This window comes from Odontesthes bonariensis, chromosome 23, assembly GCF_027942865.1.
Source record: "Odontesthes bonariensis isolate fOdoBon6 chromosome 23, fOdoBon6.hap1, whole genome shotgun sequence".
Lineage (NCBI taxonomy): Eukaryota > Metazoa > Chordata > Actinopteri > Atheriniformes > Atherinopsidae > Odontesthes > Odontesthes bonariensis.
Genome location: NC_134528.1, coordinates 16,980,237 through 16,993,252, shown reverse-complemented (window position 1 = coordinate 16,993,252; position 13,016 = coordinate 16,980,237). Strand labels below are relative to the sequence as shown.

General features: G+C 40.9%; 2 protein-coding genes across 3 annotated transcripts; both read right to left on the bottom strand.

Moving 5' to 3' along the window:
- Positions 1-275: 275 nt before the first annotated feature.
- kcnh6b (potassium voltage-gated channel, subfamily H (eag-related), member 6b) lies at positions 276-5,802 on the bottom strand. Its single transcript, XM_075458242.1, has 11 exons — positions 5,737-5,802; positions 4,636-5,059; positions 4,047-4,448; positions 3,390-3,589; positions 3,034-3,291; positions 2,717-2,920; positions 2,490-2,595; positions 2,045-2,308; positions 1,369-1,549; positions 806-1,010; positions 276-708 (listed from the first exon to the last, which is right to left on the bottom strand). The coding sequence occupies exons 1-11, from the start codon at positions 5,800-5,802 to the stop codon at positions 421-423; spliced, it is 2,598 nt and encodes an 865-aa protein (XP_075314357.1). The 3' UTR covers positions 276-420.
- A 2,043-nt stretch (positions 5,803-7,845) lies between these two features.
- taco1 (translational activator of mitochondrially encoded cytochrome c oxidase I) lies at positions 7,846-12,032 on the bottom strand. Of its 2 annotated transcripts, XM_075457016.1 has the most exons (6): positions 11,967-12,032; positions 11,509-11,791; positions 11,320-11,426; positions 9,972-10,105; positions 9,223-9,385; positions 7,846-8,587 (listed from the first exon to the last, which is right to left on the bottom strand). In XM_075457016.1, exons 2-6 carry the CDS (start codon positions 11,786-11,788, stop codon positions 8,378-8,380), a joined length of 894 nt encoding a protein of 297 aa, XP_075313131.1. In that variant the 5' UTR covers positions 11,789-11,791; positions 11,967-12,032; the 3' UTR covers positions 7,846-8,377. The 2 variants fall into 2 exon arrangements, with proteins under 2 accessions (XP_075313131.1, XP_075313129.1); XM_075457014.1 differs by having other exon boundaries at positions 11,509-12,026.
- Positions 12,033-13,016: the final 984 nt, after the last annotated feature.

Sequence of the window (13,016 nt, the reverse complement as noted above, 5' to 3'; positions counted from 1 at the left end):
GGATTAAAGCTCACATGATAGGGATGGAGTGGGGCTTGAACGTCGATAAGATGGTATGGAGTAAGATCATGTAAAACAGGATAAAAGAAGAAGTCATTTTTGAGTCCTGTGCAAATTAATGAGCATTTGTCCATTTAAAAATATGATAGTTGTTCTGCGTCAGTCCTTTATACAAAGAAGATGAACTGTTTTCAAATGTTACTCTTGAGGTAAAATCTTCAGATGTACTGTACAAAACTGAGACTATGTAAACTTGTCTCAAATGGAATCATTCTTGGCTACCACCATCTGATTTGGACAACAGTTGCTGCCCAGATGTATACTGATATCTGTTTGTTTGCAGTCAGAATTGATGGACTTTACAAAGATCTTTTGAAGACCCTATAAGTAGCTTAGTAGTAGTTTTGATCCCTCTGGCTGTCAGGTGACAGGCAGCACTGGGTCTGAGAAGTGTTTCTGGATCTTGGCCCGTCCTGAGGTGGCATCCAGGTTCACTGGCAGTGAGGGGTAGCGAAGGTTCTCACGCAGCCTGGAGTTAGCTGTGAGGGAAGATTGGACTGACTGCTGGGGCAGCTGCAGATTTAACCCTTTATGGGTGTCGGTTTCAGGGGTGACGGTCATGAACGTTGTGTCGTCAGATGCTGCAGTCATATGGATGCCGCTGGATATAGACTCCTGGGACTTCTTGGGGTCAGTCTGGTCCGAGTTCTGAAGTAAACAAAAAATAAAGAAATTCATGAAAGTTTAGACTTGCTTTGGATGTTAAGTTTAAGCTTTTCCCGGGTGTCTTGGTATGATTCCATACCTGTGAGGGTGCTCGGCCATCCATCTGTGGGGGCGAAATGGGAAACATGCTGTGCAACACTGGAGTCCCAGTCCCATACAAGCCAGATGACTCAGTTGGAATGTTAGTGGATGATACAGTGCTGTAAGCTGGAGGTACAGGAGCAATCTGCCTCTGGAGAAGCTGCAGAATAACGTTGATGTCGGCTGTCATGCGTGACTCCAGCCTAAGAGGGTTAGAAACAAAGAGAGAACAGAGGACTACTAGTCTTAAGCCTCCCTGCCCCTGCTGCATCCAATCATTGCATCCTTATGCCTGAACGTTTAGCACACCAAATGGATCACTTTTCTGATGATTCATCTCTGCCATACTTATACTGATAAGCATCCTGCCCAGTCATGCTTTTTAGCTGGTCTGGTTTAATTTCAGGTGACACTCACAGAAAGCAACAGAAGACTACTAGTTTATAAATACAGTGTGTTTATTGGGGGAAATAAAGGATCTACAGCAGTTAAAAAAGAGTCCTAGGCACTGCTATGATTTGTGGCTTAAAATAAGCTGAGATTTAAAAGTGAACAATTCACCTATTGAGTTGTGAATGCAAAACTTCAAGTCGAGACTCGAGCTCACTGGGTCGTTCCTCTGTGAATGGTGGGGGGTGGTTTGACTTGTGCACAGAGGAAGATTGCCAGACATGATTGGAAAGCTCTTGTGACCGTCGGCCTGGCCAGTATTGATACATCTCTGGCACATTCAGAGAGGAGGCTGAGAAAAACAAAGACAAATCAATTAAAAATATTCAACCTTTTTTGCTTGAATAACAATGGCGGTGTTGCCAAAATAGAGTTACTCTCTCCTGAAGACAACCCTGAGCAACCGGAAAACACTTTGTTTTTAGTACAGCCTTTTCCTCCTTTACGTCATGACATCATCATAAAAAGATTTGCATAATGCAAGCACAGTGACTCATTTTCAACTCATAAATTAAACTTTCAAGGTAAAAGGTGGCAAGTTGTGCTTCAGAAATGTACAGTATGAGAAATGTACGAAATGTATGTTTTTAGAAAGTAAAATACAAACAATTATTCAAATCCACCCCCAAAATACAGAAAGCATTTGAATTTATTTATTTATTTTTTTAAATGAAAATTTCACAGGGTAAACATCAACATGAAAGGTCAAACATACCATCATTAAAAAAATGAAAGAATTTGTTCGCCTTTCCAGGACAAACTTCAGACAGGATAAATCCCCACCTACCTTGATGGCCTCGATCCAACGCCGCATCCCTGTCCACTGAGGTTCCAGTCTGGGGCAGCAGTTGCGCAGCAGATGGAGAGTAGTCCCGCATGGCATCTTCTGAAGGATTAAGCTCTGCTCTGGCGTTTTGAGCAAGAGGCTTTGCCATGTGCTCGCTGGACTGAGAACACGAGGATCCACAGCTCCAGTGGTCCTCCGTGCCGGCCTGAGGTGATGAGTGATGGCAGGATCGAAGAGGATATGAGTCTTCGTGATCGATTCCATCTGTTCACAGGAAAGCATATCGGTCACTCAATTACAGTAGATTTTTTGCCTTTTCATCCCATTCAACTAATAGCCCAGTTCTGATAGAGTCGAATGGAAATACCAACAAAAAAACATAAGAAAAAAGCTTCTGAGCTTACATAACCAGTCAGTGACAGCGATTTAGTACTACATATCTCACCTGGCCTTATTCTACAGTCGAGGGAATGGTTTCTGTGTTTTGGTTTGGGGCGACATTCCCAGTCATCCCCTGAATCATCAGTTGTTATAAGTGGCACTTGATCAGCCTGGTTTACCACAAAAAAAAAGTGATTTATGATTTTTCCCAAATCAATTCATCACATATCTCAAATGATTCTATTTTTACCCATAAGTGTCTTTTTTAACATCAACATTGCTATCTCTTACCAACTGCCAACGCACATCTCGCAGGTCAAAAGTGATCTCCAGGTTCCTCCAGAAGTTGTCAGCAAAGCTTGGGTAGATATCTAGAACCTCAAGCAAGTCGTCCCGAGGGATACGGTGAAGGTCACAATAAGTGATGGTGCGAACGTCTGCATTTGACCTCCCTGGTTCGTCATACAGGTAGATAAGCTCGCCAAAGATGTCATTCTTTTCTAAAAGAGAATGTGTATGTTTTATTTAAATACAGAGTTTTTTGAAGAATGTTTTTAGGACTTCTTTGACACACCACAGTCAAAGCACCTACAGTAGGGTTAAATAGCTTTACCCAAAATGGCTACCACCACATTATCCCTCATGACCTGGATGGAACCACGTGAGATGAAGAAGAGAGAGTCCAGGATGTCTCCGTAGTTGATCAGAATGTCTGCTGGAGGGGCGTGGACTGTCCTGATCCTCACTGCTAAGGCACGCAGACATGCTTGACTGCCTCCACGAAAAGCTTCGCAGTTCTCTAGGAGAGAACGATTGAGGTGCAAACAGATGTCTGCCTGCAAAGACTCTGGAAATCCCTTTAACACCTGAGTATGGGAATACAAAAGCTTAAACACGTCAGTGATTAGATTTCAAACAAATACAGAACAACCGGGGTAAACACGGTCACCTCTTGTTTGCTTACAGCATTCATGTTTATGCCATTTGTGTAAGACCAGGCATGCTGAAAGTACTCCTCCAGCCTTAGGCGCAGACCACCCGGAATTTGGTGGAAGCGGATAAATTCTTTGACCCGCAGCATTTGGGTGTGGTAGCGGGTTGTACCAGAATAAAGCCGCTGGATGATTGCAGCCACATTCCCAAATATGCTTGCATACATTAGAGCTAGGAGAAAGGAAAAAAAAGACACAGATGATTGTGTCATTCAAGCTGTAACATTTGCCAAAAAAGAAGATTATGTCAAGTCTAAATGCTTTTTCTGTATTTTTTATGGGGGAGCACCATTATAGATTTTTACTTTGCGTTACTTCTGCATCATTGTTTTGCTTCATCACTACACAGACCATGTGGCTAAATGGATCGTGTTATGTAGACCCAGTCCATGTAACTAGCTATTTTTAGCTTCAGACCAGTGCCATTTTGTTTGCATTATCTTCCAGAAAAAAAGTATCAAATAGAAAAGAAAAGAGGTTCAATTATAATTTCAATGTGAAGATTGGGTTCTACCATCTGTAAATTGTTTGTTTAACCTCTTACTTGGCTGGGTGAGAACCAGATTATAAAGGTTGTCATGCCTCCCTAATAATTATCTTACAGTCCTCAATAGTGTTATATAACTCACATCCAATGACCATGACGCAGATGGAAAAGATCTTCTCCGAGTTGGTGTTTGGAGAGACATTACCAAACCCCACACTCGTCAAACTGCTCAAAGTGAAGTAGAGAGCCGTGACGTATTTGTCTTTGACTGATGGACCAGAGGAGGAGTCGCTCTCATTGTATGACTTTCCCAGTTGTTCAGCCAGGTTGTCCAGCCAGCCCGTCTCCGTATACGGCCTCTCCACAAAGCCAATGGCGTACCAAATGCAGGCAAGCCAATGGGCAATGAGTACAAAGGTGCACATGAGCAAGAAGAGGACGGCAGCTCCATATTCAGAATATTGATCCAGCTTTCTCGCCACACGGACCAATCTCAACAGCCGAGCTGTTTTCAGTAGACTTGTTAGGGTTGCCATCTTCGGTTACCATAAACAACGGGGAAGACGATGTTAGTTAGGTTTAGGCATTTAGTATTCATTAACTTTAAAAAAAATGCAGGAAAGCATTGGAGACAATACCAAAATAATTCACAAACCAATACAATATGAGCATGGGCATTCTAAGAAGCATCCTACAGTAAAATAATCAAAGAACCAAATTTTTTTTTACCTCATCAGAGCCAGATCTGAAAATGAGAAGGTCAAAGGGGATCGCTGCAAGCAGATCAATAGGGAACCAGCCTTTGATATAATGCTTGGCTATCTGGCTCGGCTGTGTGATCACCTCGTCGTTTTGGTCAACGTACGTTGTGCGAAGGTTGATGATAATGTCCACAATGAACAGGACATCCACCATGAGGTCCGCTACATTCAGAGGGTTACATGTGTAGCCACAGCTCCTCTGTCGTAAATCCCCATGCTCATCCAAGAGGAAGGCAGCTGAGTAAGGAGTAAATACAGCTGTGTAGAGGACCAGGATGAGGATAATCCAGTCCCAAAATGCCTTGAAGGGGCTGTAGTGAAGCATGATCCACCATGTCGTGTCAGGCACTTGGAGTTTGTATTCAGGTAGTACATCAGACTCCAAAGAAAGCACCTTAAAAAATGTTTTAAAAAGGTATTTTAGATGAGTTATTCCACATTGAAATATGAAACATTTGCAATGTCAAAATCGAGTTAACGTCCTGCCACAGTCATAGTTTTTGTCTTTGACTCCAATTCAAATTAATATTAGGTGCCCTGAAAAATGTCACTGACTGTGCTCATAGATCTATCAGTTGTATAGGTCTAAGATTAGTTAGTTATCATCAGATGGAATGGAGTTGTAAGGTCAGTTGCAAGCACTTCCCTTGCATTTGTTTCCCATCCACCACACAGCATCCCGTGATGCAGAGCGGGGAGCCCCAGGGCTGCAGCAGCAACAACTGTAGTTTTGAAGTGAACTGTCCCTATATGTATCTTTGTTTTTCTCCCCCATGAGGAAAACATCCAGCCACCAAATCACATACTGATTTTTCCATTAGGGGGTTAATTAACAGCAGTCTTCCATCATGGCAACATTCACTGGGCTTCTCTTCCTTTGATAGCAATCAGAACACCCTAACTGTGTGCACTAATGACTGGCTGAACCTAGACAGCAGGAAAAGCGATAATAGGTCACCAAGAGTCACCGGAAATCTGGTGATGAATGAGCGAGTTCATTAATTCACAGACGCAACTTTGTGGCTGTCACACAGCCAGAGACTGAGCACACGTGATTGTCTGTCTCTTTACCTGGGTGACCTTCTCTGTGACGTTCTGAGGTCGGTCCATCCCCTTGGAGGGGCTGCGCAGCTCCATTCTCGGTGTTTGAAGCGAACAGCATTCAGGGCTCCTGATGGCTGCTTCCCCACCCTTCATAAGGTCTGAGTCAGACATTAAGTTCTGCTGGACTGAAGATGATAAAAAAAACACAGTTTTTAATCAAATTTAGGCTACAGGCATCCTACATTAGCTTAGTTTTTTTTTTTTTTTGGAGGGGGTTCTTTAATGTTGTGCTTTCCACTTATTTTTAAAATGACATTCGACTATTAATATTTATACAATATTTAAAAAATTTACAAGCCACATTATCACCCCCTTATGTAGTTATCATTGAATACTTGATTTAAATAGTAGATTTCCACACTTTTGTGTATATTTTCAGAAACACTAAAAACTAATCCCTCAAGTAATGGAGCGGGTCAATATTTGACTCAGAAAGTGTTACTACGTAAGAACAGCATCGGTTATTCTGTAGAAATATCCCTTACTAGTTGTTAACATTTTCAGAAATATCTAAAAATAGATTTGTAAAAACAACATACCTGATTTGAAAGCAAAGAGCCAAATTGTTGTTGTTCTTGACCCCTAAGCCATTACTCAAATATCCACCCTTTGAGAGCTTGTTAGGCCAGTGTTGTCTTGATGTTTTATATTTAGACAAAAACGAATGCTCTTCTTTGTCAGCGCTATGTGGCTGCAGATGTCAATGTTGAACCCTCCACAGTGGCAAAGTGCAGAGGACTGCCCTGCAGCGCGCCAACATTGGAACCCAATCAATGCCATGCTATAGCTGAGAGGAAGCAACAGAAAAATCAATGTCGGGCATTGATAACAAAGCAAGCTGGTTCAGAGCCGCTACACTGGGCTTCCCTGTTGGCATCGAATCATCTTTTCAGTGCTCTTGGAGCTACTTTGGTGTGATAGGTTACATTTAATCATCCGTTACACGTGCACAAAAAACTTCAAACAAACTCAGCCGAGTGAAGCTACACTACCCTCTCAATATGTTTCCTACATGCTGTTTATGTAGGATCTTATTGACTGCATAGTTGGCACTACAGCAATATGAAGGGGTAATGACCCGTGGTGACATCAGCTCAAAGCGCCCTTCCACTGTAACCTTCATCATTCGAGCTCTTCTTTATTTAAAAATAGATTTAATGTTTACAGCTTCAGCACTTTTAGTGAGGAGGAATAATATTTTACAGATTAACAAGAGTATTACACAAGCTGATTCTATAGAGGTAACATGTTTGCTCGTAAATCAAACACATCACTTGTTACGCATGGCTCATGTGCAGCTTTTGGCAGTGAAGGACAGCTTTTATCTTCCTTTGCGGTCAGCAAAAAAAACCTGTTCACTCTAATCTTTAGTCTAATTTGAGTGCTTTAAGACAAAAACATGACGCATTGCAAAATGGACTAACAGTATGAAATGGTACTCACCTCTGGTTTCCAAAGTGGGCGCAGTCAAAGTGTTATGAAGGTTGTGCAGATGGGTGAAAGTGGAACGAAATGCGTGCTGTTTGGATGTTGTCACTTGTGTGTCCATCTCAGGAACACAGCCTGATTTGTCCCTGATTTGTGTGTTCATAAAATGCTGTCAGAAAGCTAAGAACATATGGGACTTGTGAAAAAAAAAAAGGGTAAAATACTGCATTTGCTATTTGAAGCAAGAGTTGCTAGAATTTGAGCATGCTCAATTTTCCTGTTTATTGTCAAGTGCCCTAAAGGGGTGAATCAGTGGCAAAAATTATTTCGGGAAATTATTTCAATGAGCTCAGTTTTTTCTGAACGTCTCATGTTCGACTTAAAACATCAGTGCACAATCAAGACAATCAAGAATTTTTGGCGTTTGTTTGTGTGGAAGCTACTCTGTGGACCAGTAACATAGAATGATGATCGATGATCAATTGTTCTGCCTCCGGTGCCGCTAAACTGAAAATAGATTTTACAGTGAAATGTGATGTATTGTTCAGTACTTTAAATAAAATGAAAAAAAAATTCTGGCACATTTTTAGATTTCAGATTATGACACAGAAGAATTGATGTTAGAAGAAAAAAAAAAGATAAACATGCTTCATTCACAGATTTTTATTCAGAGTATTTCATATGTCTGGATGGACTGATGGATTGTGTTTGTTTATCCATGAACACTTCTTCCCTCCTCAGCGTGTAGAATTTCACTCAATGTTTTCAATTAAAAAAGCTCATCTTATGAAAACCAGGATACAGGATTCAGCAACAGAGAGATGCAGATTTTATTTCACTCTGCTTCAGTTTGAGGAAGCCAGGTTCTACAAACATACTGAAAAGAACCAGTCGGTGGAAAATCCTGCAGGAAAGTGGTTGCATTGTGTCCCACGAAGGTTTCCGAAGGCTGCCGAAAAAAAACAACTTGAAAATCAGAACAGAACAGTGACCACAATTTTGTTTTTCTTCCATGTTTTCCCCCATGCAAAACAACAAAACTGTCTAAAGATAACGTCTGTTCTCTGGTGACATACAGTAGTATTCGCGTCCAATGATGTATAAGGTCTCAAATGGCAAATCTTTTGTCTGTGAAACCAGATACTCCCGAGTGTCCAACGAGTGTCCAATAAAACTGCACTCAGCTGTCAGCCTGGATGTTGTCCCACACTCGCACTACATCTGGACAGTCAGTGAGGTTTTCTATTAGAGTCGAAGCAGATTCCATCTGGTCCTGGTCCAGAGACGTATGGTTGCGGGGAACAAACTCCAACCCAGCAGATGTAATCTGGATTCCCAGCCCCTGCAGAGAGGTCCGCACCTTATTCAGGTCAGTCATGTCACAAATGAACTGAGGAGAGACAAACAGATGATGCTATTAGTTAAACTGTGGTTGTTTGTATTCAGTTGTGAGGATTTAAAACTTTATTCATCTGTGAAACTTATCTTTATCTTTTATATTGTACAGTAATATTACAAACTTGCTCTGCAATTTGCAGAGGCAGTTTTTTTTGCAGAAAGCCTCACATCTGCCCATCTCTGCTTCTCTTAGGTGCTCTTTTTTTTATGGCCAATGACGTTACTGACATGTTGCTGTCAAGAGGAGTTAAAATTTTTCATGATATAGTAAAAGGTCTCAATTTCAACATGATATTTTTCTTATCTTCTATTGTGAAGAAAATATTGGTTTATTGGCAAATATTTTTTTGTTTCCATTTCAATTTCTCACAGCATCCCGCCTTTTCTGGAATTGGATTGCCTCTAGATATAATCACGTGCATAAATTCTTCTGCAAATTCCTCCCAGTTTTGGCTCTGAAGCATTGGAGGCACAAATAGGGAAACTTGGTGTGAAGCATCAGGGAGCTGTCTCTAGTCAGTGTGCCAAATTTCATCACTTTCTATCAAACAATTTTGTAGGGGCTGCCAAATAATTTAAGATACGTTATCTCTGTGAGTTGAGTTCTCCCTGCGGTTGCAGTCTGACCTTCAGCAGGGGCTTCTCCTCCTCGTCCTCAGCCTCTTGGACATCTTCAGCTCCCGCCTCGATGGCCAGCTCCAGAGCTCTCTCTGCGGTGATGTTCTGACCCAGTGCCACCACCACGCCTCTCCGGTTGAAGTTGTGACGGGCTCCGTCTGACAGCATCCCTCTGAAAATAGGTGGAAAAATGCAATTTTGTTTGACTTTTGGGGGTTTTTTTTAAGTCAGAGATCCACAGGTTAATATTTCCTCCAATTCATAAAAACACTGAACAATAATAATAATAATAATAATTGAGCAGATGGTGTGTAAATAACCCAGTATTTGGGCAATTTAACTATCAAGCCAGCTGTATAAACCAATAAAGTACAACGTTTTTCTGCTGTATTTACTATTCTCTGTATGTGTGGGGACATCTAGTGGTTACTGCCTTTTGCTCCCACCCACACTGTCCTGTATAAATGATCTGTGTACAGTGGTCCTGCTTGTCCCTAAACCTCAATTATCCTTTAAGTATCACTCCATCTCATCTGATCCACCCCAAACTCTGTTATCTTGTATTAATGAATAACTAAATGGTTTGGCTGCATTGTTAGGATTCAGACTGGTTATATACAGTATGTGAACAGCCGGTTGTTCTTTTACTTAATTGTGGCTGAAATGGGTGACTTCTCTTCACTGTCGAGGATTCAAGCGATCAAAAAATTGTAGTGAAAACTGCTTGAAAACCACTGTATAAGAGTGAGTGTCCTCACCCGTTCTTGGCGAGCATGCGTTTGATTTCCTGGTGGGCGCGGGAGTTGTTGTCCGTCAGGACCTCGACGAGCAGCAGACATCCACCGGGCCCCCGAGCTTCAAACATGTGCTGGGACGCCGGTTTAGCCTTCTCCTGTATCACATTGTTGGTGACAAACTTGTTATATGCAAATTTAGGAAAATGTTTTAATTACACTTTTCTCTACATCTAGACAATATTCATTTGTTTGGCAATGTGCCCTCTAACTTAAAGGGCTTTATTTGATGACTTGTTCAATCTTCTAATCAGTGGCGTCAATTCAGCCAAAGCTAAGGTATGGCAAGGTCACTATAGTCACATGACTACAGTATCAATCAATAAATATACATGCCCAGCAAATAATCACCACAAAAGTCTGCTATGCAGCTTATCTGTGTGCAAATGCAGTCTCACTCACACCCCAGTTACAGTTGAGGCTCCTCCAAAATGACGACATGCAAAGCAATTGACTGCATCTTCTTGCACAGAATATTCAACCCAGTCATATTCCTGATAAACACTGACATTAAAGTGTCTTCCATTTCTGGGAGATACCACATTTCAAAAGGGGATACAAGTGTTGGGGAAGCTGATACTTAAGATAAATTGATTGTGTTGTTCAGAATTTCATTTGTAGTTCATTTATATGTATTATATAATAGAATAATCAGTACAAATTGACACAGAGTAATTCCATAAATTTAAAAAAAGAAAAAAAAAGAAAAACAAGCCAAAGTGTGGCAGCTGCCATACCTTGCCATACCCAATTGACGCCCATGCTTCTAATCTACTAGTCAAACTCAGCTTTATTGTAAGTTCTGTAATACATACTCAGATATTCGGAATTGAAATTTTGTGACTCGCGGTCTCCCTAACAACACAGTAAAAATAAAAATATAACAGTAAACACTGAATAAAAACAGTCTTATTATAAGAAAATATTAAAAGACCTATAAGGAGAAAAAGTATAAAATATAAAATATATGCTATTACTACATCAGTGGCCAGTTCACAGTACCAATGTAGGTGAAGTCATCTTGGAACAAGAACTCCTGAGTACTGGCAGTTCAACAATATTTTAACTTCAAAATAAATCTTAACAGATGCTGTTGGGGCAGAACTTAAGGCACAAGATATTTTTCTTTTCATTTGGTATGATGTCAGCACATTAATACAAAGTAGGATTGCACTTTGTAACACACTGATGATGTCATGTTGTAAGAAGAAAATGGTTGAACATTTCAAGAGACTTTAGGAAATGATGAGTATTTTTTTTTTTCCAATTGGTTTCTTACTCATTTATGTGCGACATTGAGTTGTCAACCTACCGCACCCTTGATCGCTGCATCTACGGATGCTTTCGGCATGTTCTTGTTCCTGCATTGCTCCAGTATGTGGGCTAAGTTTAAATTCAGGTCTGGGTTTGATCCACCCTCTGCAGATGACAATCGCACATGAAGTCAGTCTGAGTTAAGGCGGCACCTCATTAACACTTCATCAAAGCACTGCACACTTACCCTTCACAGCTATTCTGATCATCATACCGAACTTCATAAACATCTTCCCTCTCGCCTCATCTTTAGGTCCCTTGATGTTTTTCACCTTGGACCACTTGTTATGGCCGGCGTATAAGGCAGAGCACACCTGCAGCGTCCTGACGCGACACGTCCTCCACACCGGGAACAACGCACATGAAGCGGGTGAAGGGACGGGCTGTACCGGGGCCGGAAGCCTGCCCGAGACCACGGCCAGGGTTGCGGGCCGCAGGGTCCGAAAAGCCCTGATCAGCCCCGCCATGCCCTTCACACACACATACAACCACAGCTAATGAGCAGCGTTACTGCTGCACATGCGGAGCCCAGAACACGTTAAACAGCCACGCTGCGTCTGCAGGCCGGACCTTTAACTACACCTAACACTAATTGTCAGAGCAATACAAGAATAAAAAGACGCAAATTAAAGTTTTCTAACTTACAAGCTTGACAAGTCAGTAGAGCACGCAGAGGCTGCTGCCCTTGTTGTGAAACCGGTACTTCCGGGTTACGATGACGCGAGAGTTTGCCCTATCAAAATGAAAGCCGCATATGGAACAATATCACGAGACTTCTCATTTTATTGAAGCCCCGTCGTTTGATTTAGGCTGTACCAGCAATAACAACTGTAAATAATGATTTTTTTTTGTATTATTGATATTATTGGCGTAAATCCTACATCAGTGATTAACCCTGAAGGTGCTTTGCAGACACAACAAAAGTTCCTTACACCATGCAATTAGAAACTCAGAAGACAAGCATGACAGAAATACAAAAAAAACTATAAGACCTTTTTTTAAAAAAAAAAAAAAAAAAAAAAAGGGACACCAGGGTAATTTATAGTAAGTGGCTTACATGAACACAAGAAGTGCTAAGATTTACAAGGCAACACTGTAATTCAAGATGAAAAACTTTTCAAAATGGACTGTTCAGCTTGACTGGATGGGCTATTTTCACAAGATCCATAATTGTTGTACAAAGTTTTGGGAGACAAGAAGCCTACCTGACAGTTTGTATGACTATGAATGAGATGACTGCCACCGATTTGGTGTTATTGCTTAAATGTTAAGAGGGGGTCACTTCGGAATCAAAGATTCCTTCCATATTTGTCCCCAAACGGGCACATTGCAAACATTGGGAAATCTAGTGTGCATTTATTTAACATGTTTTATGTTTGAATATAATCTCCTACATTATCTTAACTATTCCAGTTAAGCATTGAGAAGTTACTGGATATTATGTTTAAGGAGTAAGTACATATGTGTGTGTGGTTCATATGAAACGTGACCTTGTAGTGACATGTATATGGAGCTTTTTAGTGAAAAGACATTCACAGAGGATCCTCACTCCCATGTTTAAAAAAACATCAAATCTTTGTAAAAAAAAATAAAATCTATTAAATCTTATTCATTCATTAAATCTATTTTTGGTTCTTTATAGCCCTGTATTTCATCAGTAACATTAAGCAACATTTGTTATGATAATGATGTTAT